Genomic DNA, 25282 nt, shown 5'->3' with positions numbered 1-25282 from the left:
GGAACAGAGTTCCATGACACTGGGGGAAAAGGCCTTGTGGTATTCTGAGGCAGCAGTGATTTCCATAACAATCACCCCAAACCCTCGCCGTGTTTGTTCTCTGAGGCCCTGACACAACTGCCTCTTCAGGGAACCTATTATTAAATTCCTATTATCCAGGCGAGACAGCCTCAGAGAACAGATTACCTCCTCCCTGCCTTCTGCTTGACAAATCAGCCCCAACCTTTCCCCCGCACACACACCCCGCCCAGTAAGAGGGTGAATCAGGGTCTGTTCAATACCACCCCGAGGCACTCTTCCCCTTTGACTTCATTAGAAGCACTTCTTATGCTAGGGTGGCCTATTGGTGAAACCTCAGCCCCTTCTACTGCAAGGCAGCAGTCAAACAATCAAAAACAGCACAGGCTGGAGAAATCAGAAAGAATATTTGCCTGAAATCAACGGTTGGTGATGATCTTTGCAGACAGGAAGTAAAATGAACCTTGTTCAGGAAAGTCAATATGCTGCTGGATTAACTCCATTCAGCCCTGTATGGAAGCCCCTGAGGGCTGATGGGCTTGTATAAGTTGTCCCTGGGTAGGGCAAGGCAGCCAGAGCATCCTTGCCCACAGCCTTGTTGCACTTGTTCCACCAGGGGGCTTGCTTCAGCCTGGAACCTCCACAAAAACAAACCAGTTCTGGGCATCCTGCATCCTGTTCTGTAGGGTGGCTGGCAAGTAAGCAGAGTTCAGTGGATGTCCAGCAAATAAGCACATGAGTAAAAATAAAAGATACCGTTTATTGGACCCTTACTCTACACTTCATGTAGGTTGTTCCATTTAATCTTACAGCAACTTAATAATAAAGCATCACTGTCCCTTTCATAGCAGAGCAAACCGAGGCTCAAGCAAGTTCATATAGCCAGTGCACAGCAGGGCTGGGGTTTGAAGCCAGGCGTGCGTCTTTGCTTTCTTACTCCTCCAGCCACCTCTGTGAAGAGTCCTGTGACTGACCCAACTGCAGGAAACTGTGCCAAGCTTGGTGAATAGCCAGAGTGGGTGGGAGCAAATAAGGAACCAGCAGCTCCCACCCCTATCAGTAAGGAACCTCGAATTTAGCCTAGAGACCAGCCATCTGAGAGTGGGTGGGGGACGGGTTTCTGCGAAACAGATGGCCTCATGGTGAATATCAACTAAATCAATCACAAGATAACTTTTTTCTTGAAAGACAGCCCCATACCTCTGCAGTGACTGGTCTTCTGCCCCATGCCCTGTATCCCATAGCTCCTGAAAATTACAAGTGATGATTGGTACATGACTCAGAGAGTATCATCACCACACATGACACTGGGGCTGGCTCCCCAATGCCCAAGATCTTGCAGTTAAGAATGTACTACTGATTCCTATCCAATGCCAGCGTTCTCTCTAAGAATGTGTCATTATGGGTTTCCAAGGTCAAGGTAACACAGGGCCAGGAGGACACGTTTCATTTATTGCCTGCTACGTATTAAACCAGAAGATGCCACTAACCTGATCTATCCAGTTACTTGTGGAGCTGTTGTCACCGCAAAAAGCATCAAGTTTTCATGGAAGATTTTGTCCCCCATTTATTTTTCAGCAAGGATGTCTGTCATTTCACATCAATTCATAAGAGCTCTTTATGTCAGAAGGACATCAGCCATTGGAATATGGGCTGCAAATCCTTTCCTGTCCTTTGCCCTGTAATTTTGCTTAATATGTTTTCGACATATACAAGTCAAGCTTTGTGTTTGCACACCTTTCCATCTTCCCCTTTTTAGTTTCTGAAACTTCTCCCAGACCAAGATTATATAAATATTGATATCTTATTCCGGCTTTCTGACTATGTAATTTTTAAACATTAAATGGTTCAGTTCCACTTAGAATTTAGTTATATGTATGGACAACATATTGTATTGCTTGCCATTTACCACTTAGCCCAGCTAATTGGGCATAAACTCAGCCCATAAGTTCCCGTCTGAGAAACGACAACAGCAAAAACAGTCTATCCAGTTAGTTCACCAAATGTTCACATCACAGGGCATGAGTACAAATGAAAGACTCAAGAGACCCCAGTAATGAATCTAGCCATTATAGATGATTGAGACAATGGACCCAGCTTTTCCTTAATGGAAATCTTTGTTACTGCAACGCCTTCTGCTCCATGATGAGAGGAAGCAAGGGCTACAGACACTCCCTAAAGAACTTAGAAGAATTTGTTAAAAATGCATACTTTGGCTAAGATCCCTTCCTGCCCAGCCCAACGTCAAGGCTTACTTCTTTGGAGGGGCTCATTTCCAATCTAGCAGTCCCACTGAGTCTAAGCCACCTATAATTAGATTCTCTTGGAGGTCATGGCCAAGTTCAAGTCCAGAGGCAACTTCTAAACCTGTAGAATAGAAATGAAACTGGTGTGAAGACTGTCTGACAGCCAGGCAACAAACTGAACAGATCAGCATTCTAAGCCTTAGGAGTGAGGGGTGGGGTGTTAGAGAAGGGACCAAGGCATAGGTTTAGGGGTCTGTAAATATTCTTCTCTTACTGGAACACATACTGCTTAGTGGGCAATCTCTTCCTCCTCCAGATTAATAACATAGAATGGCTAAGTGAAGGTACCGGGGTAAATCACAACTTAGTAACAAAATTCACAGCAAGAAGCAAATGAGAACAAAACTCATGCCAAATCTAGGCCATTTTCCCAATCAAAATGCAGAAGGTTTTCCCCAGATGTGTTCCAGAATGGTCTGCTTCATTTATGACAGCCAAAGGTTAGTGGGGTTAAGAAAGGGAAAATGAATTTCTGTAAAGTGTTTCTCAGTTAAACGTATCATCCATTTCTTCAGTCGTTCCCGGTAAGTGCATTACCCTGGACCAGCACCTGTCTGCCCAGGCCCCCTCCCTTGGAGAACGTGTTCTCTGGTTTCCACCAGACGCTGTTAGGCAGGGACCAAGTGTCAGAGAAATCACATCCTACCATCTCCTTCCAGTTCTGATTTGTGGCGCATTCAGTGGTTTTAGGTTCTCTGTGCCAAGGTTCCCTTCCACAAGGGTGACCACTGAAAGATTGCTTCTTAATGGAAGGCAACACCTGTCCGAATCGTGCCCACACACTGAACAGCATCTTTTTCACAGAAAACGGATGCTGCATCTCATGTGAGGAGAATGGGCATCAGGTGCTGGGGCTCTAACGTGATCCCTTGATATCCAGTCATTACTGATGAACCCCTAAACTCCTTCTTACTAAAACCAAGGTAAATATTCCAAACTCACAGATTCCAAAGAAACCAGAAACAGATGATGGCAACAAAAACTCAGTTTAGTGCTCAGACTTCAGACTCTGGGATTCACAGGGAATGAGCAAACAGCTGGCTAGACACACAAACACATACACCCACACACCCAGCCACACACACACTCTCTCTCTCTCTTTCACACACAAACATACACACACACAGGAGAGCTGAAAATTCATGCAAGTCAGTGTTGGATTTTTAGCCCAAGTGACGAATACTAGTATTCTTGTACATCTTGTCAAATAAATACCAGTCCTCTAAAAAAATGCTGTTTTTTTCCCCCAAGACCTAGCTAATCCTGGCCATTTGTGGGTGAGTGCTAAAAGTCTGAAATGTTAACGAGAAAAAAGAAAGTGCTTTCTCATAATAGTACCCAAAATCTGGATGCAAACTGAAATATCTGTACTTAACCCTTCAGGTACCACACACATGCATTCTGTAAAGCACCCAACCAAAACCCAGCTTTTAAATTGAATTATGTGTCACAAACCTGATATAGGGTCAGAGCCACAAAGTACAGACTATGAAACAGTCTATACTATTCATATAGAATAGTACTCTACTATCTAAAACCAAGGTATTTTGGTACCTTGATCATCTCAGAAGCATCAAAGAGCAGTGTCCTAAAAGCCAGCTCTCCCCTGGGCTGCCCTCACAGCACGAGCAGCCTCTTGAGCTGCAGGGCGAAGTTTAGGCTGTTACCTGGTGAATTTATTGATCAATATGGACACACCAGACTCATCGCTCTCATTCCTGAAAACTCATCCCCAAATTAGAGCACCCAATATATGAGGTTGGCCTCACTACCCAGAGCCAGGGTGGAGGTAAACCTTAGTGGTTTGAAGGACCTACTTTTGAAAATCTCAGGAGTGCCTGGATTCGTACCCACACTTGCCAGCTGAGTGCTCCTGGGAAAGGCAGGGTAGGCTCTTAGCATCACTCCTTCCACCTGTCAGATGGAGGTAATAAGCCAGCCCGTTGCAGAGGCGGTCACGGGGCATAAGTGCACTGCCCTGTGACGATGACCAGCAAGCCCCAGTCACCAGTGACGCTGGCTCCATTCACAAACACCAGCCTCTTCCCTTCCTTGTGGGGCTGGATAGTTTGAGAAGAGACACTCAAGAGGCTACTGAAGGAAGAGTGTGCTTTCTGAGGCTAATAACCTACAAGGACAAACATTTGCCCTGGCAGTTAATTTTAAATGGTAAAGTAATTGCAACAATATAAGAACTGCTGCTGTAGCGAAGAGTCCCAATAAAAGGATTGAATGGGAAAGAAAAAGCCTGCCCTGCTGTGTTCTTTCAAGTTTTCTTAGGGACCTAAATATCTCATGGTTTCAGAATCCAGGCACCAGCGAGCTGCCCCAGCCCCACTCCAGAATAACCACTGATGTCTGGGTGGTGACAGTTCTCCAAGTGAGAGTTGCCAGTTGATGCAAACTGCCTAAGAGGACTGTCTGTTTCCTTGTAGGGTTGAAGAAAGCTTCAAAACCTTATTTTGGTCCATCTTTGGCTTGTCTGAAGTGATCTCGGTGGTGCTGAAATATGACCACAAATTCATCGAGAACATCGGCTACGTTCTCTACGGCGTTTATAACGTCACCATGGTGGTCGTGCTGCTCAATATGCTAATAGCCATGATCAACAACTCGTATCAGGAAATTGAGGTAAGACCAGTTAATTGGAAATGCTCTCTCTCCCTGACTTTAATCTGCATCCCTGTTTGAGGGATGATGAGGGTAATGATGTTAGAAGCCCATGTGTTATTAAATATGAATCCAGAGCAAACAACAGGCATTCTTCCTGGATTGCTCCAAGAAGCACCCCCAGTCAGCCAGCCACAAGGCATGGCTCACTACACCTGTAATGGCCCAGCGAGGGCAGAGTCGGTGTCATGAATCTTTCCTCTTTCACACGTACCCCCGCAGGAGAGCATGTAGGTGACCCATGGCAAATTGGAATGACTATTTATTCCCACCCACATTCACTTCTGCCTCGCCTATGTTATTTATTAAGTACCTACTGTATGCTGAGCCTGTGCTTGGCACTGGTGATACAGAGATGACCAAGACACAATCTCTGCCCTTAAAGAGGTTTTCACTCAGTACAGTGAGGAAAATCAGATACACCAACCACACGTGACCGTGCAGTGGGGCCAGTGCACCCAGAGAAGTCCTAGCAGGTGTAGGAGGTGCAGGGCAGAGACAGTGAGTGACTGTGGGGAGGAAGCTTGCAGAGGCCATTCAAAGACTGATTTTGCTAGACAGACAAAGGCATCGAGAGTATATCGGGAGGCAATTTATCAAAATCTAACATGCATGAACCGTGAGCTATTGATTGCAGCCTTGTTTGGAACAGCAAGAAATGAAAAACAAACTAACTGAGTGTTAATAGGAATCTAGTTAAATAAATTATGATGCGTCTGAACCATGGGAACCTGCGCAGCTTTTAAAAAGGATGAGGACGTTCTCTATATTCTGATGTAGAAAGACCTCCAATTATAATGGTAAGCAGAAAAAAATCAAGCTTCAGAACAATATATATATTGAACTGTCTTTATGTAGAGAGGAAGAAGAATGAAAACATATTCCTTTTTGATTGTACAATCATTTGAAAAAGAAAAATAACCGGAAAGGGTACACAGGAAGGGGTATACTGTTGAGAGGTGGGGGTTGGAGGACAGAATAGCTGTCAATGCTTTTTCTTTAAACCCTTTCCTGCTTAAAATCATATCACTCTGTACCTATTAGAAGTTAAATGAATAAATTCAACATTAAAACAAAATAAAATGCACTGATGCTTTTCATACAACAATTCCATACAGAAATATGATTTTACATAGATGTTCATTAAAAGAAAACTTTGGAAATAGCCCATCAACATTTTAAACAAACTGAGATAGCACAGACATTCAGTTCAGTTCAGTCGCTCAGTCGTGTCCGACTCTTTGCGACCCTATGAATCGCAGCACGCCAGGCCTCCCTGTCCATCACCAACTCCCGGTGTTCACCCAGACTCATGTCCATCGAGTCAGTGATGCCATCCAGCCATCTCATCCTCTGTCGTCCTCTTCTCCTGCCCCCAATCCCTCCCAGCATCAGAGTCTTTTCCAATGAATCAACTCTTCGCATGAGGTGGCCAAAGTACTGGAGTTTCACCTTTAGCATCATTCCTTCCAAAGAAATCCCAGGGCTGATCTCCTTCAGAATTGATTGGTTGGATCTCCTTGCAGTCCAAGGGACTCTCAAGAGTCTTCTCCAACACCACAGTTCAAAAGCATCAATTCTTTGGCACTCAGCTTTCTTCACTGTCCAACTCTCACATCCATACATGACCACAGGAAAAACCATAGCCTTGACTAGATGGACCTTAGTCAGTAACGTAATGTCTCTGCTTTTGAATATGCTATCTAGGTTGGTCATAACTTTTCTTCCAAGGAGTAAGCGTCTTTTAATTTCATGGCTGCAATCACCATCTGCAGTGATTTTGGAGCCCCTAAAAATAAAGTCTGACACTGTTTCCCCATCTATTTCCCATGAAGTGATGGGACCGGATGCCATGATCTTCGTTTTCTGAATGTTGAGCTTTAAGCTAACTTTTTCACTCTCCACTTTCACTTTCATCAAGAGGCTTTTTAGTTCCTCTTCACTTTCTGCCATAAGGGTGGTGTCATCTGCATATCTGAGGTTTTTGATATTTCTCCCAGCAATCTTGATTCCAGCTTGTGCTTCTTCCAGCCCAGCGTTTCTCATGATGTACTCTGCATAGAAGTTAAATAAGCAGGGTGACAATATACAGCCTTGATGAACTCCTTTTCCTATTTGAAACCAGTCTGTTGTTCCATGTCCAGTTCTAACTGTTGCTTCCTGACCTGCGTACAGATTTCTCAAGAGGCAGGTCAGGTGGTCTGGTATTCCCATCTCTTTCAGAATTTTCCACAGTGTATTGTGATCCACACAGTCAAAGGCTTTGGCATCGTCAGTAAAGCAGAAATAAATGTTTTTCTGGAACTCTCTTGCTTTTTCCATGATCCAGCAGATGTTGCCAATTTGATCTCTGGTTCCTCTGCCTTTTCTAAAACCAGCTTGAACATCAGGGAGGTCATGGTTCACATATTGCTGAAGCCTGGCTTGGAGAATTTTAAGCATCACTTTACTAGCGTGTGAGATGAGTGCAATTATGCGGTAGTTTGAACATTCTTTGTCATTGCCTTTCTTTGGGATTGGAACGAAAACTGACCTTTTCCAGTCCTGTGGCCACTGCTGAGTTTTCCAAATTTGCTGGCATATTGAGTGCAGCACTTTCACAGCATCATCTTTCAGGATTTGAAATAGCTCAACTGGAATTCCATCACCTCCACTAGCTTTGTTTGTAGTGATGCTTTCTAAGGCCCACTTGACTTCACATTCCAGGATATCTGGCTCTAGATGAGTGATCACACCATCGTGATTATCTGGGTCATGAAGATCTTTTTTGTACAGTTCTTCTGTGTATTCTTGTCACCTCTTCTTAATATCTTCTGCTTCTGTTAGGTCCATACCATTTCTGTCCTTTATCGAGCCCATCTTTGCATGAAATGTTCCCTTGGTACCTCTAATTTTCTTGAAGAGATCTCTAGTCCTTCCCATTCTGTTCTTTTCCTCTATTTCTGTGCATTGATCGCTGAAGAAGGCTTTCTTATCTCTTCTTGCTATTCTTTGGAACTCTGCATTCAGATGCTTATATCTTTCCTTTTCTCCTTTGTTTTTCGCCTCTCTTCTTTTCACAGCTATTTGTAAGGCCTCTCCAGAAAGCCATTTTGCTTTTTTGCATTTCTTTTCCATGGGGATGGTCTTGATCCCTGTCTCCTGTACAATGTCACGAACCTCATTCTATAGTTCATCAGGCACTCTAGCTATCAGATCTAGGGCCTTAAATCTATTTCTCACTTCCACTGTATAATCATAAGGAATTTGATTTAAGTCATACCTGAATGGTCTAGCGGTTTTCCCTACTTTCTTCAATTTGAGTCTGAATTTGGCAATAAGAAGTTCATGATCTGAGCCATAGTCAGCTCCTGGTCTTGTTTTTGCTGACTGTATAGAGCTTCTCCATCTTTGGCTGCAGAGAATATAATCAGTCTGATTTCGGTGTTGACCATCTGGTGATGTCCATGTGTAGAGTCTTCTCTTGTGTTGTTGGAAGAGGGTGTTTGCTATGACCAGTGCATTTTCTTGGCAAAACTCTATTAGTCTTTGCCCTGCTTCATTCCGCATTCCAAGGCCAAATTTGCCTGTTACTCCAGGTGTTTCTTGACTTCCTACTTTTGCATTCCAGTCCCCTATAATGAAAAGGACATCTTTTTTGGGTGTTAGTTCTGAAAGGTCTTGTAGGTCTTCATAGAACTGTTCAACTTCAGCTTTTTCAGCGTTACTGGTTGGGGCATAGACTTGGATTACTGTGATATTGAATGGTTTGCCTTGGAAACGAACAGAGATCATTCTGTCGTTTTTGAGATTGCATCCAAGTACTGCATTTCAAACTCTTTTGTTGACCATGATGGCTACTCCATTTCTTCTGAGGGATTCCTGCCCACAGTAGTAGATATAATGGTCATCTGAGTTAAATTCACCCATTCCAGTCCATTTTAGTTTGCTGCTTCCTAGAATGTTGACGTTTACTCTTGCCATCTCTTGTTTGACCACTTCCAATTTGCCTTGATTCATGGACCTGACATTCCAGGTTCCTACGCAATATTGCTCTTTACAGCATCGGACCTTGCTTCTATCACCAGTCACATCCACAACCGGGTATTGTTTTTGCTTTGGCTTCATCCCTTCATTCTTTCTGGAGTTATTTCTCCACTGATCTCCAGTAGCGTGTTGGGCACCTACTGACCTGGGGAGTTCCTCTTTCAGTATCCTATCATTTTGCCTTTTCATACTGTTCATGGGGTTCTCAAGGCAAGAATACTGAAGTGGTTTGCCATTCCCTTCTCCAATGGACCACATTCTGTCAGACCTCTCCACCATGACCCATCCATCTTGGGTTGCCCCACAGGCATGGCTTAGTTTCATTGAGTTAGACAAGGCTGTGGTCCTAGTGTGATTAGATTGACTAGTTTTCTGTGAGTATGGTTTCAGTGTGTCTGCCCTCTGATGCCCTCTTGCAACACCTACCATCTTACTTGGGTTTCTCTTACCTTGGGCCTTAAAACACTGTTTATAAACAATAAGACTTTTTTTGTGTGCTGACAGAGCAAATCTCTATGATATTGTGAAATGAAAAAAACACAAGCTGTAGAAAAATATCCTTGGGCAAATCTCATGTACATAGTAATACAAATGTGCCTATGCAGAAAGCAAAGGTAGGAAATGGTACCCTCTGAGGATGGGAGTGAAACAAGAAAAGAGTTTTGAAAGGGGACTTTCATATTTGCTTGGTATACCTTAGTACTTAAAAATCTTATAAGAAACAATTATTCGTGTTTAGAAAATAATTGTCATGGATTAGTTTGCTAGGGCTCCCACAACAAAATATCACAGACTGGGTGGCTTAAATAACACAGTTATTCCCTCATAGCCCTAGAGGCTAGAAAGTCAAGGTCAAGCTCCTGGCTTGGTTTCTTCTGAGGCCTCTCTCTTCAGCTTTCAGATGAGTGCCTTCCTGCTACGCCCTCCAGGGCCTTTCCTCCATGTGTCTCTTCTACTTACGATGACACCAGTCATGTTGGATTGGGACACCACCCTTAAAGCCTCATTTAACCTTAATTACCTCTTTAAAGACTCTCTTTCCAAATACAACCACATTCTAAGATACTGGTGCTTAGGGCTTCAACATATGGATTTTAGGGGGAAGCTTTGGTCCATAAAACTCCTCCAAAAAACAATATTCTATACAGTAGGAACAGCATGTACCCAGACAGAGAGGGGTCAAACAATGTGGTGTATACTTGGCACTTGGCTTCCCAGGTGGCACAGTGGTAAAGAATCTGCCTGTCAATGTAGGAGATGCAAGAGATGCAGGTTTGATCCTGAAGTCGGGAAGATCCCCTGGAGTAGGAAATAGCAACCCACTCCAGTATTCTTGCCTGGGAAATCCCATGGACAGAAGAGCCTGGTGAGCTATGGTCCTTGGGGTTGCAGAGAGGCAGACACCACTGAGCATGCCTGTAATACTGGGCTCTGCGCTCAAGAGTGTAGACTGAACAAGGGGAAAAGACAAGAGGAGAGAGGAAGAGGTGAACCTGCGTGATCCCTCGTCTTAGCCCCCAGCTCTAACACCCCAGCCATGTGCAGGAAAAGGCAGCACTGTATCAGCAGGCAAACAACATATATATATATATATACACACACAAGTGTTTTACAGGCTTGGTCACCTGTGCGGATAATGAGCTGCTGCTAACTAACCTTCTTGGGCCCCAGCTTCCCCACGTGTCAGAGACCCCAGCTGGTGCCTGGCATACGTGGGTGTCTAGAGCACTCGCCCCCAGTTTCTGCCCCATCCTACGGAGCACATTGTGTGTTGGTCCAAATGAATATAGCGTGGGAAGTCACGTGACTGGCATGAGCGATACCCACTAGTTTGGGACAGGCGTGAGCAAGCCCATGGCTTGTGATGTCAAGTTGCCCACCACGGGGTGGTGCCAGGAGACAGAGAGAGCGGACTGCGACCCCTCCCCTTGGGCACTGGGCTTCTCCTTGCGGGGTGGGAGCACACAGTCCCCACCGGCTCACTGCTGACTCCTGTAGCAGGACCCTGAGGACTGCTGCCGGGATGCGCCTGGCGTGTCCGTGGTCACACTGAACTGTGGTGAAGTAAATCCCTGTAAATCTGTAAATCCCGCAGGAGAACACTTATTTCTTCAATAGCTCTTGAACATCTACATCTGAATCCACAGACGCGCCTGCCTCTGAGCCGGCTTCCGCCCCTGCCACTGCCCTCCCGTGGGCAGACACGCCTTCTCCCCCTGAGCAGCCCTTCCCAGGTCCCTGGGCCCCTGCCTTCCCCTCCCCGCCTGCATCCTCACCCTCTCTTTCTCTGTCTAATCCTTCCTGTCAGCATCTAAATGCATCTCTTGATCTTGAAAATAAAACGAGTAACTACAAACAACCCTCCCTCCACCCCCCTTTGCAGCTCTTACCCTCTCTGTCTCCTGCTCTTTACTGCCCACAAACAGCTGTTTACGCTTCTCGCTGCCTCTCCGCTGATTAACTGCTACTCTTCTCCACCCCAGTGCACCCACACTTGACCTGGTTGAGGACTCCTCACCCTTTGGATCTCAGCATAAACACTAGCCTTTGGGGCAGCCCTCCCTGACCCCCAAGGGCAGAACCCCACCCCCAGCACCTCCCCTAGCTGTGAGCCCAGATCTAGAAACAGAGAGCTGATGAGTTAACATACTCCTGTCACTGGCCAGGCTCTGTGTCCCAGGAGGTCATGTCTGCCAAACCCAGTGCTTCCCTAGCATGGGCCGGCATACAGTAGGTGAACTGTAAGTCGGCACGTAGTAGGAGGTTGGCTGGGTGACTGAAGGTTGAACACCAGGTACTGGGTTAAGCTATGGAGATGCAAATACTATTTACTGAGAGTTTACCAAGTATTAATATCCTACATTGTTTTTCATGCATTAACTTCTTTCATTCAAACAACAGCCTGTGAAGTAGGTGTTACTGTCCTCATTTCATAGATGAGGAAACTGAGGCCCAGAGCAGTTAAGTCTCCTGCTATGGTGACCCAGCTAGTGAGGAACAGAGGCAGGATTTGAACCCAGGCAGGCTCGGGAGCCTGTGCTCCCACCACCATATCACCCTTCCTCTCAGGTCGGGAGTCCTGTCTACATCTCTCTGTTGTATGGCAGAGATCAGAAATGACCCTGCCCTCACAGAGCTTCCAGTCTAAAAGGCCTGTAGAGTACGTCCCCATAGACCAGGCCAGGTGCTGATGGGGTCTCAGCAAAAGCAGACAAATTGGTCAAGCTCGCTGGTGGTGACCTTATGCCCTCCTGGCCTGCCAGCAGCCTCAGGTGGGACCCGGCTGGGCCCACAGCCCCTTGAAGTGAAGCCAGTGCTGTGGGGAGAGAAACCCACTGCTCACGGAACACGTAATCAATGCCAACCCCAGGGCCATGGGAGGCCAGCAGTGTGATCACCATGAGCAGAGGAGGAAGCCCAAGGCCACTACCTACATCACACTGCTAGTAACAGTCCAGTTGATTCCAAACCCCTGGCCTCAGACTGCCCTCTTAGGACAGGGGCCCATGGAGCCTGGGCACCTATAGAGAACACAGCCCTGCTACCTCTCAGGGGGCCCACTTGGCATTCTGGCATTGACACCAAGTCCGAAGTAACAGATCTGGGCTTTAAGTCTACCGCCACCACCAGGGAAGAGCAGACTGCCTCTTGCCAGCTACATGCAGGCTTGCTCCCTTGAATTGCATATGCTAGCTGTTGTTATTGTTCAGTCACTAAGTCATGTCTGACTCTTCATAACCCCCTGGACTGCTGCATGCCAGGCCTCCCTGTCCCTCGCTATCTCCTGGAGTCTGCCCAAGTTCAAGTCCACTGAAGCAGTGATGCCATCCAACCATCTCATCCTCTGTCGTCCCCTTCTCCTTTCACCTTCAATCTTCCCCAGCTTCAAGGTCTTTTCCAATGAGTTAGCTCTTTGCATCAAGTGGCCAAAGCATTGGAGGTTCAGCTGCAGCATCAGTTCTTCCAATGAGTATTCAGGGTTGGTTTCCATTAGGATTGACTGGTGTGATCTCCTTGCTGTCCAGAGGACTCTCAAGAGTCTTCTCCAGCACTGTAGTTCAAAAGCATCAATTCTTTGGGTCTCTAGACTTAAATGCTAGACTCTTAACATTGTTGGCAGCACTCGAATCCACTTTCTAGTAGGAAATACACGGTGGCATCTAATATGGTAGCCACGAAACCACATGTACTAATCACTCAAAATGTGGCCAGTCCAAACTGAGATGTGCTGTGAGTATAGACCAGATGCCAATTTTGAAGACTTGGTATGCAAAGAAAATGTAAACTATCTTATGAATCATTTCTATAATGATTACATGCTGAAATGATAACATTTTGGGTCTACTGCATTCAGTAAAATACATCACTGAAGTTAATTTCACTTGTTTCATTTTACTTTTCATAATGTGGCTCCTAGAACATTTAAATGCCCCGCAGGGCCCACCTCTGTGGCTGGTGGGATGAGTCTGCTGGAGGGCGTGGCCTCTGACGATGTACTGTTGTCTTCCTCGCCCTGCAGGAGGATGCAGACGTGGAGTGGAAGTTTGCCCGAGCGAAGCTCTGGCTGTCTTATTTTGATGAAGGAAGAACTCTACCTGCTCCTTTTAATCTAGTGCCAAGTCCTAAATCGTTTTATTATCTCATAATGAGAATCAAGATGTGCCTCATAAAACTCTGCAAATCTAAGGCCAAAAGCTGTGAAAATGACCTTGAAATGGGCATGCTGAATTCTAAATTCAGGGTAGGTAGCACGGGACTTAAGGGACTGGAGGGGCAGCAGATGGGGAAGAGGGGAGCTGTGTGTCTCTGATTGACAGGATGCCTCTGAAACCAGGCAAATCAGGAGCTCTGAGAAGGGACCCCGTGCTTTTCAGAATCAGCTGGCACTTCAGCACAGCTGCAGTACCAGCAGGGGCCGCTAACCGGCCTTAGTGCCACCCCCCGCCCCCTTCCTGAGCTGGGACCCCACGGTGGGGCTCCTTAGTACTCGAAAGCAGATAGCTCTCCCCAGAAAGTAGCTGGATTGTACTTTGGGACGCCTGGGAAGGGAGGCTCCCCATCCATTATCTCCCCCTCCTGGAGATCCTCAATTGTTAGCATATTAAAAATCTCTGGGCAATCACTCTAGCTGAGTGCTTTCCAAACAAAGCTGACCAAACAGTAATTCTGTAACTCACTGACAACCTGCAGAGCCAGAGTCCCCAGGAAACATGTTCCAGGAAGCCAAGCCACAGTGGGTACAGGGACCTCCTGAGGGCCCACATTTTAGAGGTAGCCCCCTATGCAGGTGCTATTCTTACCGTGTAGGTATGTATTAAGTATTATGTAATATGTGTCACGTACTATGCATTTTGTTTTTTTTTTCCCCAGAAGACTCGGTACCAGGCTGGCATGAGGAATTCTGAAAATCTGACAGCAAATAACACTTACAGCAAGCCCACCAGATACCAGGTAACTACCCCTTTCCCAGGTATAGGCAGAAGTGGACTCCGTTAAGACACCAATATAGTCACAGGGCTATGTCATTCCCCCAGAACACAGCTTCATTCCTTCCTGCAGTCAACATTTATTTATATGCCAGGCACTGTATTGCTTCCTGGGGTTACAGGCAAGGTTCCTATCTTAGTGGCACTTCCAGACATAGTGGGAGAGACACTATGGATCAGTAAACATGCAATTAAATATGAAGATGCCAAGATGAAAAAACTCAGGTGCAAAAATGGAGAAAACCAGGGAGCCCCTGCCTCTATATGGTTATCAGAAGTTGCGTCTTTAAGGAGAGGACAGCTAGCTAAGACCTTGTCGATGAGAAGGAGGCAACCACATGGGGCCTTTCAGGCAGAGGAAAAGTATAAGCCAGGGCCAGAGGGGAGATGCCTGGGAGGTCCAGAGCTGCTGGAGCTCAATGAGCAGTGGGGGAGGGGAAGATGATGAGGTCAGAATTCAAATCAGGACCGCTGAAGCAAGGTCCAGGGTGTGGATTTTACTCTGAGGTATCAAGAAAGGCAATGGGAGGAGGTTAACTTGGGGGAGGGAGAAGATGATACAATTTTACTTATGCTTTAAGAAGAGTACCTGTCTGCTATAGTGAGACGAGACCAGTGCGGACAAGAGTGGAAGCAGGGAGACCAGGGAGGAAGATATGGTCCATGCACGCGGGACAGGTGACTTGAAATGCGAGAAGGGTGATGGAGAAAAGCTGACTGACTCAGTATACGTTCTGGATGTATTGCCAAAGGGAAATGATGCAAACCAACAGGAATGGGGTAGGGAGAGGCAGGTGCCCGGTGTGGCTCCCAGGCGGGCATCGACGTCTTCAGTAGGCACTTGACCTTAGACTGCCAGCCTGCACACGGCCGTTATAAAAATTAGGAGGTCTTTTACGCTTGCAGATCTTACTTTGCTTTAGAAATTGATGCAGTCTCTGTATCAGTTTGAATCAGTCAGTGATAAATGGTCACTACAGGTTATTGATTATAAAAGTGCAGGCCATCCTCCTCCTGCTTTCCTGCCCCCGATGACCAGCAGTTTTATCCACGCTGACCGTTTCCTATCAGATGTAAATCTGACGCTGTCCTGAGTGTTCCTTGGGGCCAAGGTGATATGTCCCTGGTGCCAGCATCCCCGAGGGAGCTATTACAACCCAGCATCTTCCAGACCCAGGTCTCTAATTGAATCTCCATCCGTATTTCAGAAGCTAACTCTGCAGTTAGGAGGAGTTAAGTGTACAATTAGGAAGTGGCTCATCCCTCATAGTACTTACAGTTTTATCGGATGACAGGGGCTAAAAAATTGGCAAAGGGAAAATCTTGTATTGATTTAATTGTGCGCTAAATTGGCCCTGCCCAGTGCGATCAGCTTTGAGTTTATTTTATAGGACAAATCCTTCAGTCAGGGGAAGGATTTATATTTCTTTGCTTCTTAGAGAGAAATAGAGATTATCTGTGCCACGGAAAAGATAGAAAACTGTAATGGATTAAGGCCAGATGTCTCCTGGGTTTTGAGCACAATCAGCAGCTGCAATCAGGGAAGACAGCCGCTGTGGTCAACGTCCTACAGCCAGATGAATCCTTTGTGAAGGAGACTGTGCTCCACAGTGGTCTCGAGCAATCCCTATTCTGTCTTCCATCATTACTGGCCGAGTCCCTGCAACCCTGACTCCCCCAGAGCTTCCTGCTGTGATTATGCGGATTAGCTGATTTGCAGCTTCAGGCTGACAGTCTGGGAAAGTAGGCCCACCCTGTATCTTTCGAATCCACCAAGAAAAGCCTGGGGCAACTTACTCAGGTTGTTGTCACCCAAAAGAAGACAGAGAAACTGGGAGACAGAAAAACTGGGCCCATGGGCATCAGAGGGAGTGGGTGGAGGGGACAGCAGATGGAGCAGAGACCATCTTGCTTTTGTACATTTGCACTTTGCTCAGCCCTTTAAGGTCAGGTCTGGGCATCTTCCTGAGCCAACATCTGCTTAAATAGGAGTAAACCTTGAGCCAGCACAGATGGACAGCTGGGAGCAGACTAGACACGAGGGTATGTATAATTTCACACATGCCTGTGAGAGAGGCAGGCCCTGTAACCCCACTGAACACACAAGGGAACTCTGTCACCTGGTGGGTTGAAGTGAGATCTGTCTGCACCACGCCACACAGCCCGGGCAAAAGCCCCTTAGTCCTCTTTGTAGAGTCACACCCAGGCCTCCCTGGAACCTGCCCTGTCTGTGTCTGACAGTCCCGGGGAAGAGGTCTATCTGAGCCTGGGGGAAGGAAGCGAGGAACAGAAGGCGCTTTTGCTATCACGGGGTAGCAACCATCGCAGAAGGAAGCATTTGGGCAGGGATCTAAAAATGGCTCAGCCTTTTCCTTGAGCCCACTGGTGGCCTTCCACGCTGCACTGCTTTCCTCCCAAAGCGTCTTTCAGACGTGCCAAGAAATTGTGAGAAGCCCAGTTCACTCCCTCTTTCTCACCATGCAGGCTGCACCCAGAGCCTCCCTGCACGGAGCACGTATGCTGTCAGCCTCTCACTGTCGAGGTGCCGAGACACTCTGGAGCAGCCCCAATAAGATAAAAGCCCTGTTGTTGATGTACATGTTAGTTGCTAAGCTCCTTTCCCTTGTGTCTCTAGTAGATCTGCTTGGTTGCTCAAACTTAGCACTTGCTGTTCAGTCGCTCAGTCGTGTCCGACTCTTTGCGACCCCATGGACTGCAGCATGCCAGGCTTCCCTGTCCTTCACCATCTCCCAGAGCTTACTCAAACTCATGTCCACTGAGTCAGTGATGCCACCCAACCATCTCGTCCTCTGCTGTCCCCTTCTCCTTCTGCATTCAGTCTTTCCCAGCATCAGGGTCTTTTCAAATGAGTCAGCTCTTCGCATCAGGAGGCCAAAGTACTGGAGCTTCAGCTTCAGCATCAGTCCTTCTAATGAATAGTCAGGACTGATTTCCTTTAGGATTGGCCAGTTTGATCTCCTTTCAGTCCTAGGTGTTGGGTGTTTAAGCTTCCCATCACTTCAGCTTTTCAGGGTTCTCCATTATAAGAGAAGACAGTTCCTCTAGATTTCCAGGGGTCTGAATTATTTTTCACAAAATTGGTTCTTTGCTTTTGTAATTTTTTTTCCTAATTTGGGTTCTGTGGACATAACCCCAAACAATGGAACAAAACCATGATGCCAGCAAAATGGCCAAAGTGTGTTTCCTATCATAGCTACATTTGACCTGATCAACATGTGTCCCCTTGTTGGGGTATGTGCAGACTTCATATCCTCACTCTCTGAGGATGCATCTCCTTCAGGGGCAAAGCAAATAAACCGTGCCCCAACCAAACCGAAAAATCCAGGCACAGTTCATCACTGAAATAATTCTTTATTATGTAACCCCTTCCCCTGAAACCCAGTGGGCATCCTCCTTCTTGCCTTCTCAATGACCTTTTCTGCAGAGATCAAAGCCAACAGGTTAGACAGCTTGCCAATGCTGCTTTCCTGTCTCCTGGGGTCTCCTGAACCCCAGTCTAACACGTGGCCTGCCCTGCGATCCATCTTGGCCACTCTCTTCCCCGTGTCCGCCAACTCCTCTGCTGCTGGGCGGCAGCACTACTCCTCTCTGGCTGCTGCTGGTTGACACCTTCTGCGCATGCGTCCTCTTCCTTGACCCTGTCCTCAGCTTCCCTGGCTGCACAGAGTGGTCCCTCCCACTCCCTGGACACCAGCAGCGGCCAGAGGTCACCTGGCTATCAGACTCTGGGCCAGAGAACTGTGGGGCTCCCACCCTGGACGTGGGCCTCGATGCCACAACCATTCTTATCCACTAGGTACCTCACTATTAGTTATTTTGCCTGAGTAAGATCGCTAAATACAGTCATCTCCAGTCCTTGCTAAATGCATCCGGGCAGAGCAGGTCAAGCTGGCATCGACAGGGACATGCTAGTGTGGGGAAGGTTTATTATCTCTGCGAAGTGAAAACTCCACGGAAGGTAAGCAGGAGGGAGCAGAAACTCAAGAGAGAGGACCATGCTTTTCCCCCACATAGTGAAGGAGGGGAGGCTTCTGATGTCCATCTTTTCTGCAGACAGAGATCCTCTGTAGCAGCCATGTTAAAAAGAACTTTGGGCATTTTTCTAACCATTTCAGACTTCCTGGGGATGAGACTCCTGCAGATCCCAGGTTGTCTAACATGCATATGCCAGAGGGGAGGCTAGGTCCTCATCAGGGCATGAAGTCTCTAAGCACCTGAAAGGCGGCCACACTGTTGTCCCTGAAGGTGCCTGTCACTCCTGGAGTGAACCAGGCAGCAGAGGAAGGTTAAAGGGTCTGGACATGTCTGCCATGCTCATGTAATTTTGCTTCCATGTTAAGCCTCTAACATCCTCATCTATAATGAGAGGCTTAGAAGCAGACCCTTGCTGTTCTCCCCTCGGAGAGATCAAGTCTGCCAGGGTTCATGCGCGGGCCGTGGGCATTCAGGACGATGCTTTACCAGTCACTCTCTTCTGTGGGATAGCAATCCATTCTCTGAAAACTAGCTGAGGCCTCTTCTTGCTCAAAAGATTCTGTGCCTTGTTAAAGGATAAACTGGTACCTAGAAGTGGTCCAAACCCTCTATGACCAACGGGAGCCCATTTCCTGCATCTCATCTCTGAATCCATTATGCACTTAGTCTTTTCCTGAAGCTTGAACAAAGCCCCAACTTGGGTTTCCATTTTGGTAAGTCCCAGATCTGCCACTTCCCAGCTGTATGAGCCTGGAAAAGTCACCTCCCTCTCTGAGCCTCGTGACCTCCTCTGTACAAAGAGATGACAACCCCCATCTCCTCTGGTTTCTGGGAGGGTTCCTTGAGGTCATTTTGTCAAAGAGGCCAACACAGCTTCTGGACTGTAGGAAGACTCAAAACATTTGTATTTATAATAAATACATACTATGAAATTTTTTAATGATCAGTGTAATCATGTTGCACTAAAACACAGTGACCATAGGAAGCCACGAGGGTGGTTACCATCGTAGCTGTGAATGCGTTCTACTCAGCCACCTCCCAGAAAAGGGAGCTCTTCACTTCCATCTCTGGCTTATAATTTTACATTGTAAATATATAGTCTCTTCAACTGACAGATTCAGAAACAGAAAGGTCTCGAGTTCTTGAGGTTTTTTTCTTTAAAATGACAAGAAACTTTATGAATAGATCCCCTGGTCTTGCGTAAGCCTGAAAGTCTTCAGTAGAATATTTCCGAATTCCTTATTCAGTACGAGTGTTAGATACTTGGGTATCTGGTTTGTTGGTTTTTATCCCCCCATGAGAACTTGGCTCAGGACAAAGTTTATTTTGTTTCTGTTGCTCCAGTTCAAAGTGAAATGAGCATCGCTGACTCCCACTAAAGGCACAGATTCTTAAAACTCGGGTAACCTGCCTCATTGACTACAAGAGTGTCAGGGAGCGGTCTGGCATTGCAGTTTAACCACCATCAGGAGAAGACCCAGGCCTCCCAGAGAAGGAGCAGCGTGAAGGCAACTCACCGCTTAACTGTGCAGCCTGAAATTAGAGGCTGACTCAAACCACAGAGCCCAGCAGACCTCCAGCGGGGGCTAGGAGGGGCCCCCATGAGCTCTCAGAGCGCAGTGTGAACGGCCTTTCCTGGGGTCGAGTGAACCATGGGGTCACAGCTGGAGACGCCCCCTTGGCAAGGTCACTACCATCACAGGCCCTGCGGCACCGCCAGTCGGTGATAATACTAACACGTTCAATCCTCCAGCTCTCTGCATCCTGGAAGCTCACTTCTCTTTTACTTGCAAGAAGCTTTTTCCTGAGCCCATGTAGTCAGAGAGGACTTAACCACTTGCTTGACCTCACACAGCAAAGCTGAGGACAGAATTCAGGGCCCTTCAACCTAGCAAATGGCAGCTCTGTCCCCTCGGTCCTCAGGGTGAGCAGGTGAGTGGAAGGGATACTGAGGAGCTGGGAATCCCCATCTGCGGTGCTGCTAGGCTCCTACAGATTCAGACGGGTCAGCCACAAGGATATTTTTAAATCCTGCAATTTCGCAGTAACCCGGGAGCGACTAGCTGACAGAATCCAAAGTTCACCTCCTGCGGGCCCTCTTACACTTGGCTCTGTTCTTGGTGGCTCTTCAGCGTTTGTTCCTGCCTCCTGTGCTGAAGGGATCTGGTATCTGCATAACAAGTAGCACCTCCAAGATTTCAGGGAAGCGGGATCTTGGCAAAACCTCCCAAGGCTCGGCTGTATCTCTCTCTGCCTCTGGTAGGAATTTTCCAAAGTACAGTGGACTGGTCCTCCGTGCCTGTTCCTGACTGTGGGCTCAGTGGACCTCTCCTCCTGCATAGCAGCTCCATGGAGACGGTTCTACCTGGGCTGGCCTGCTAGGACTTTCTTACTCCCCCAGTTTGCATCAGTTGTTGAAATCAGGCCCAGAGAAGAGGGCGTGGTGGGCTAAGGTCACAAGGGGCAGGAAAAGTCAGGCTGGGGACCCTCAAACAGTGCACGGGGATCTCAGGTGTTTCTGTCTCTCTTTGTGGCTGGACCTCCTGCCACTGCAAGTATCCCACTCTTACATCCTGGCTCAAGTGTTACTGAAGCCAGAGAGACTGGAACCTCCCCATCAGGCAGGTCACTTCTCAAGAGCAAGGCATCAGGCAAGGGAGGGTCCCCCAACTCTGCCAGGCACTCTGCCAGAGGGAGAAGTCACGCCTACAGGATGCAAGCTTGGCTGGGCTGGTTTGATCCCTCCCTGTGTTCATGTTTCAGAAAATCATGAAACGGCTCATAAAAAGATATGTCCTGAAGGCCCAGGTGGACAGAGAAAATGATGAAGTCAATGAAGGTAAGCAACTGGATCTGCTTCCTGGAGGGCAGAAGCCAGACGTGGTCTCACCGGGCCTGCAAAGTCAAGGTATCAGGGCTCAGTGGAAATGAGTGGAAAACCGGCAGGGCTCAGTCCCCAGCCTGAGACCCTGGAGAGCCTCACTGGAGGTGTTGGCAGAATGCAGGGGAACACAGTTGCAGGACTGGGGTCTCTGGCCCCTGGCTGGTCGTCAGCTGGGGCTGCCCTTAGCTCTGACCACAGGGCCCTCCACCTCAGCACCAGCACCAGGACACGGAGCCCTGCTCACAGAATGGTTCTGCCTCCCCAGTCACTACTGACACGAGTTGCCTCCTATCCCTTGAGCTCAGGACAGCCCTGAGCTCCTCATGCCCAGAGCGCATAGACAGCCAGCCGTAGACAGCCCCTGTTCTGGCTGGCTCCATCCTAGCTCACATCCTAGGTCTCAGAAGCTACCAACCAGCAGTTTCTCAAAGAATTCCTTCCACCCCCTCAGAAGTGCTTGCTATAAAAGCAGGTCCAGAACCCCCCTCCTCCCCAGACCTAATAAATCAGCATGGCCTATGGGTCTGCCTGCAATACAATACCAGGCATTCTCATGCCAGGCATTCATTCTGATGCACGCTGAAGTTTGCCAACTACATTATTTTCACTGTTTGGGTTATTCTCCAGTCTATTTTAAGCAGCTCTTAAGTGAAAAGCGAATTACCATACACCAGGTAATTAATCTTCATGAGACACCTGGGACAAATATTTGCTACCTTCCAATAGTGAAGGTGCCAAGTGTTTCCCTCACCAGTGTCCCAGGAGCCTCTGGAAGGAGCCTAGTCATTTAGTGACCCTCTGCTTCATCCTGGGACATCACTGTGCAGCCTCAAGATCAGCAATGACCGAACGACCCCTCGGCTGACACTGTCTAAGAGTTGAGTAGCAGCCCCTCTGCCCACCCTACCGTTGGGTCTTAAATATAACACAGCCGGGTACCATGGCAGCCAGCACTCTGAAGTGTGTGATGTGATTGACAGGAATGTAACTGATTATAGAATGTGGGGCTGTGCAGGTTTCATGCCATGGGAATCACAGCATGAAACCAGGGCTTAGTGAAGCCCCCATGAAAACAAGAGATGTATGCCTTTGTCAAAACTGGCCAGACTATAGCTTTAAGACCTCTGCATCTTCTGTGAGTCAGGGATACTTGGAAAACAGGTATGGTTAATGTGTCCCCCAGCAGTGGACTGCCACTTGAGCCAAGAGTCGAGTACAGTATCTTCCAAACCAGGCAAGAACCTTTCGACCCCACTTTGTGGTTAATAAGAAGGTTCCCACAGCCCAGGCCCATGTGGACTTTTAACCACATGGCTCACTGTGGAAATGAGTGAAAAACCCCACCTGGTGGTCCCTTGCCATAGAAGGAGAAGGCGGCAGGCCTGCCGTGGTGCACCAGTGAGGGATGCTGCTTGCGTGGTCTGGGCAGACCCTGCTCCTGCAAGGCTGCCTGGCTCCACAGCCATGTCCACTGATCAGCTGAGCTGGTCCCCTCAGATGCCTAGGGGTTCCTCTTCCCTGCAAATGATGACAAAACAAAACATGAAGGATGATGAGAAAGAAATGTTAAAATTAACAAGGGTGCTGCTCAGAGTCTTAAAATCTGCCTTTAATGGCTCCAAGACCAGCATTCTATCATGATAAAATGGGTGCAAGCAGTTCAACCTGATCTTGATTCCTCTGTCCACCTCAAACCCTTCAGGGAGAGCTTGACCAGGAATGGGAGAAGGGTCTTCAGCAGACGAATGTGTCCTTTAGTGGGAGGAGCTGGGTGGGATTTAGGTCAAAACAGACCTCCAATCCCCTCACCTCCACCCTGCTGGATCGGTAGCCTGACATTCTGCTGGAAGAAGGCACGCCTCAAATGCCTCTAGGGTGAGCCCCTTCTGCAGGCTCATACTCAACGAAATCTCCTCTGTCCTTGCAGGCGAACTGAAGGAAATCAAGCAAGATATCTCCAGCCTGCGCTATGAGCTCCTTGAAGAGAAATCTCAAGCTACCGGAGAGCTGGCCGACCTCATCCAACAGCTCAGTGAGAAGTTTGGGAAGAACTTAAACAAAGATCACCTGCGGGTGAACAAGGGCAAAGACATTTAGCAGCCTGCACCCATCGGCACCTGTGACTTCTACCAGCATTCCAAGGCCAGGTGGGATGCCCTGGCCACCAGCCCCAGTGGGAAGGGGTCCTGGCCCACTCCTCTAGGACTCTGAGGGGACCCACTGGCTCCGTCCTGACCAGCCTTGCTGGCATCTGCAGCCCAGTGTCCTGCCTGGACCCAGAATGATTGTGAATCTAGGCTGTTGGGTGAGAAACTCGACCACAAGAGGAAGGGAGGAAGTGGCCCCCTAACACGTGGGGACACCTTCGGTCCAGTCATAGGGACATATGTCCCAGTGGCCAGCGCAGGAAAAGGCCATCTCGGATGCACACTCGTGCCCTCCCACCGCACACAGACCGCTGTGCTGTCTGCGTGTAGGAAGACAAACCACCTCACCCCACACACCCCTGCTCACTCCCTCCCTGCCACCCACACACCCAGAAGAACCGGGCGGTGACCTGTGATCTATTCTTAAGTGCCAGATGAGAACACAGATAGCCTACTAGCAAAATAGTTCTATTTGTTTATATTTAAAAAAGGTTTAAAAATCCTAAATCAAAAATCGTACTGTCGGTAGCACTGTTCAGAGAGCAACAGCAAAATCCAAATGATGTATTTTTACCTTTATGAAAATTATCTTGTATTTACTATTTTTACCTGAAATGGAAAGAAATAAAATTACCTCATAATAGCCCGGGGAGACTCTGGATGCACTGCCCTCCCCGTTGTCTGGCGTCCTCTCTGGAGGTGGCCCTGGGCGTCCACAGAGCAGGGCTGCCCTTGGAGGAGAATGAGCAGGTGAGAGGGAGGCAATCCCAGGGGAGTCATGCGGCCAGGAGCCCCCACTGCCAAGCATCTCTTCCTGCCCCCAGACCTAGTGACCCCCAAGCTCGCCAAGGTCAGGAAAGAGACAAAGGAAATGGCGAGGAAAGTGAAGCAATTTCCCCCACCCCACTTCTCACCCTTTTCCCTTGAGTGGCAGTGGAGGGGAGCTGGGAGAAAGGAGCCCAGATCTTTCTGAAGGGGCCTGAGGTGTGAGTAGAGACAGCAGCCACCAGGGGGCGCCCAGGTCCTGAGCAATGCCCAGTCTGAGCTGGCTGGAGAAGATGCCGCTGGGCGGGAAGGATCACTTACTAATAACACGCAGCTGGTTGTATCGAGTGAGCATTGCTGTGTACCAAGCACTGTGCTGAGGACTCTGCAGGCATCCGTCCACTGAACCCTCACAACAACGCGATGAAGAGAATGAAGATCAAGGTCTCAAATTCAGATGCCTTGCAGATACCCTGGGCGTGTGTATACATGTGTGACTATGAATGTTTCCTGTATGTATTCATATGAGAGGCTTGTGTTGTGATATGCAGTATATCTTCAGAGATAAATTGTTTACTTAATCCTGCTCTAAGAACAATGCAGACCAAATGGGGTGATAGAACTGAAATAGTTCCAGCATTGAGGTATCAGGGAGAGGCCGTGACAAGCCAGACAGCCACAGTCTGCCTCAAGTAGGTGTGGACACCCAGCCCAGCTAATTGTTGCCATAAGGAATAACAGGCCCAGTTTTGCTAAATCTTCCCCATTTCTAAGAGGTGGGGGGGACAAAGGTTACATTTGTTGGGCCTTGGCAGTCAACATGGGTGACTAGAGAAGCTGTCCTGAAATGTGACGCCAACCCAGGCCTTTCAGGCAAGAAAATCCTCAGCAAGAAGGATACACAGGCACCCAACAGGGACCAGGGTTATCTGCCTGTGCAGGGGACCTTACAGACATGAACTCTGCTCCAGGAGTTTTTCACCT

The 25282-nt window shown here is 47.9% G+C and overlaps 1 protein-coding gene across 4 annotated transcripts in view; it reads left to right on the top strand.

Annotated features, from left to right (window-relative positions):
* TRPC7 (transient receptor potential cation channel subfamily C member 7) overlaps positions 1 to 23483 on the top strand; it is a 139898-nt gene extending 116415 nt beyond the window's left edge. For all 4 annotated transcript variants that reach the window (XM_068980043.1, XM_068980046.1, XM_068980045.1 and 1 more), the window contains 5 exons: positions 4760 to 4955; positions 13540 to 13761; positions 14391 to 14471; positions 21266 to 21341; positions 23314 to 23483. In XM_068980043.1, coding sequence (XP_068836144.1) covers positions 4760 to 4955; positions 13540 to 13761; positions 14391 to 14471; positions 21266 to 21341; positions 23314 to 23483 — 745 coding nt within the window. The remainder of the gene's footprint in view (positions 1 to 4759; positions 4956 to 13539; positions 13762 to 14390; positions 14472 to 21265; positions 21342 to 23313) is intronic.
* Positions 23484 to 25282: the final 1799 nt, after the last annotated feature.

Source organism: Capricornis sumatraensis, chromosome 9, assembly GCF_032405125.1.
Source record: "Capricornis sumatraensis isolate serow.1 chromosome 9, serow.2, whole genome shotgun sequence".
Classification (NCBI taxonomy): Eukaryota; Metazoa; Chordata; class Mammalia; order Artiodactyla; family Bovidae; genus Capricornis; species Capricornis sumatraensis.
The sequence above is the reverse complement of the archived record's forward strand: the minus strand, read 5'-3'. Positions and strand labels throughout refer to the sequence as shown.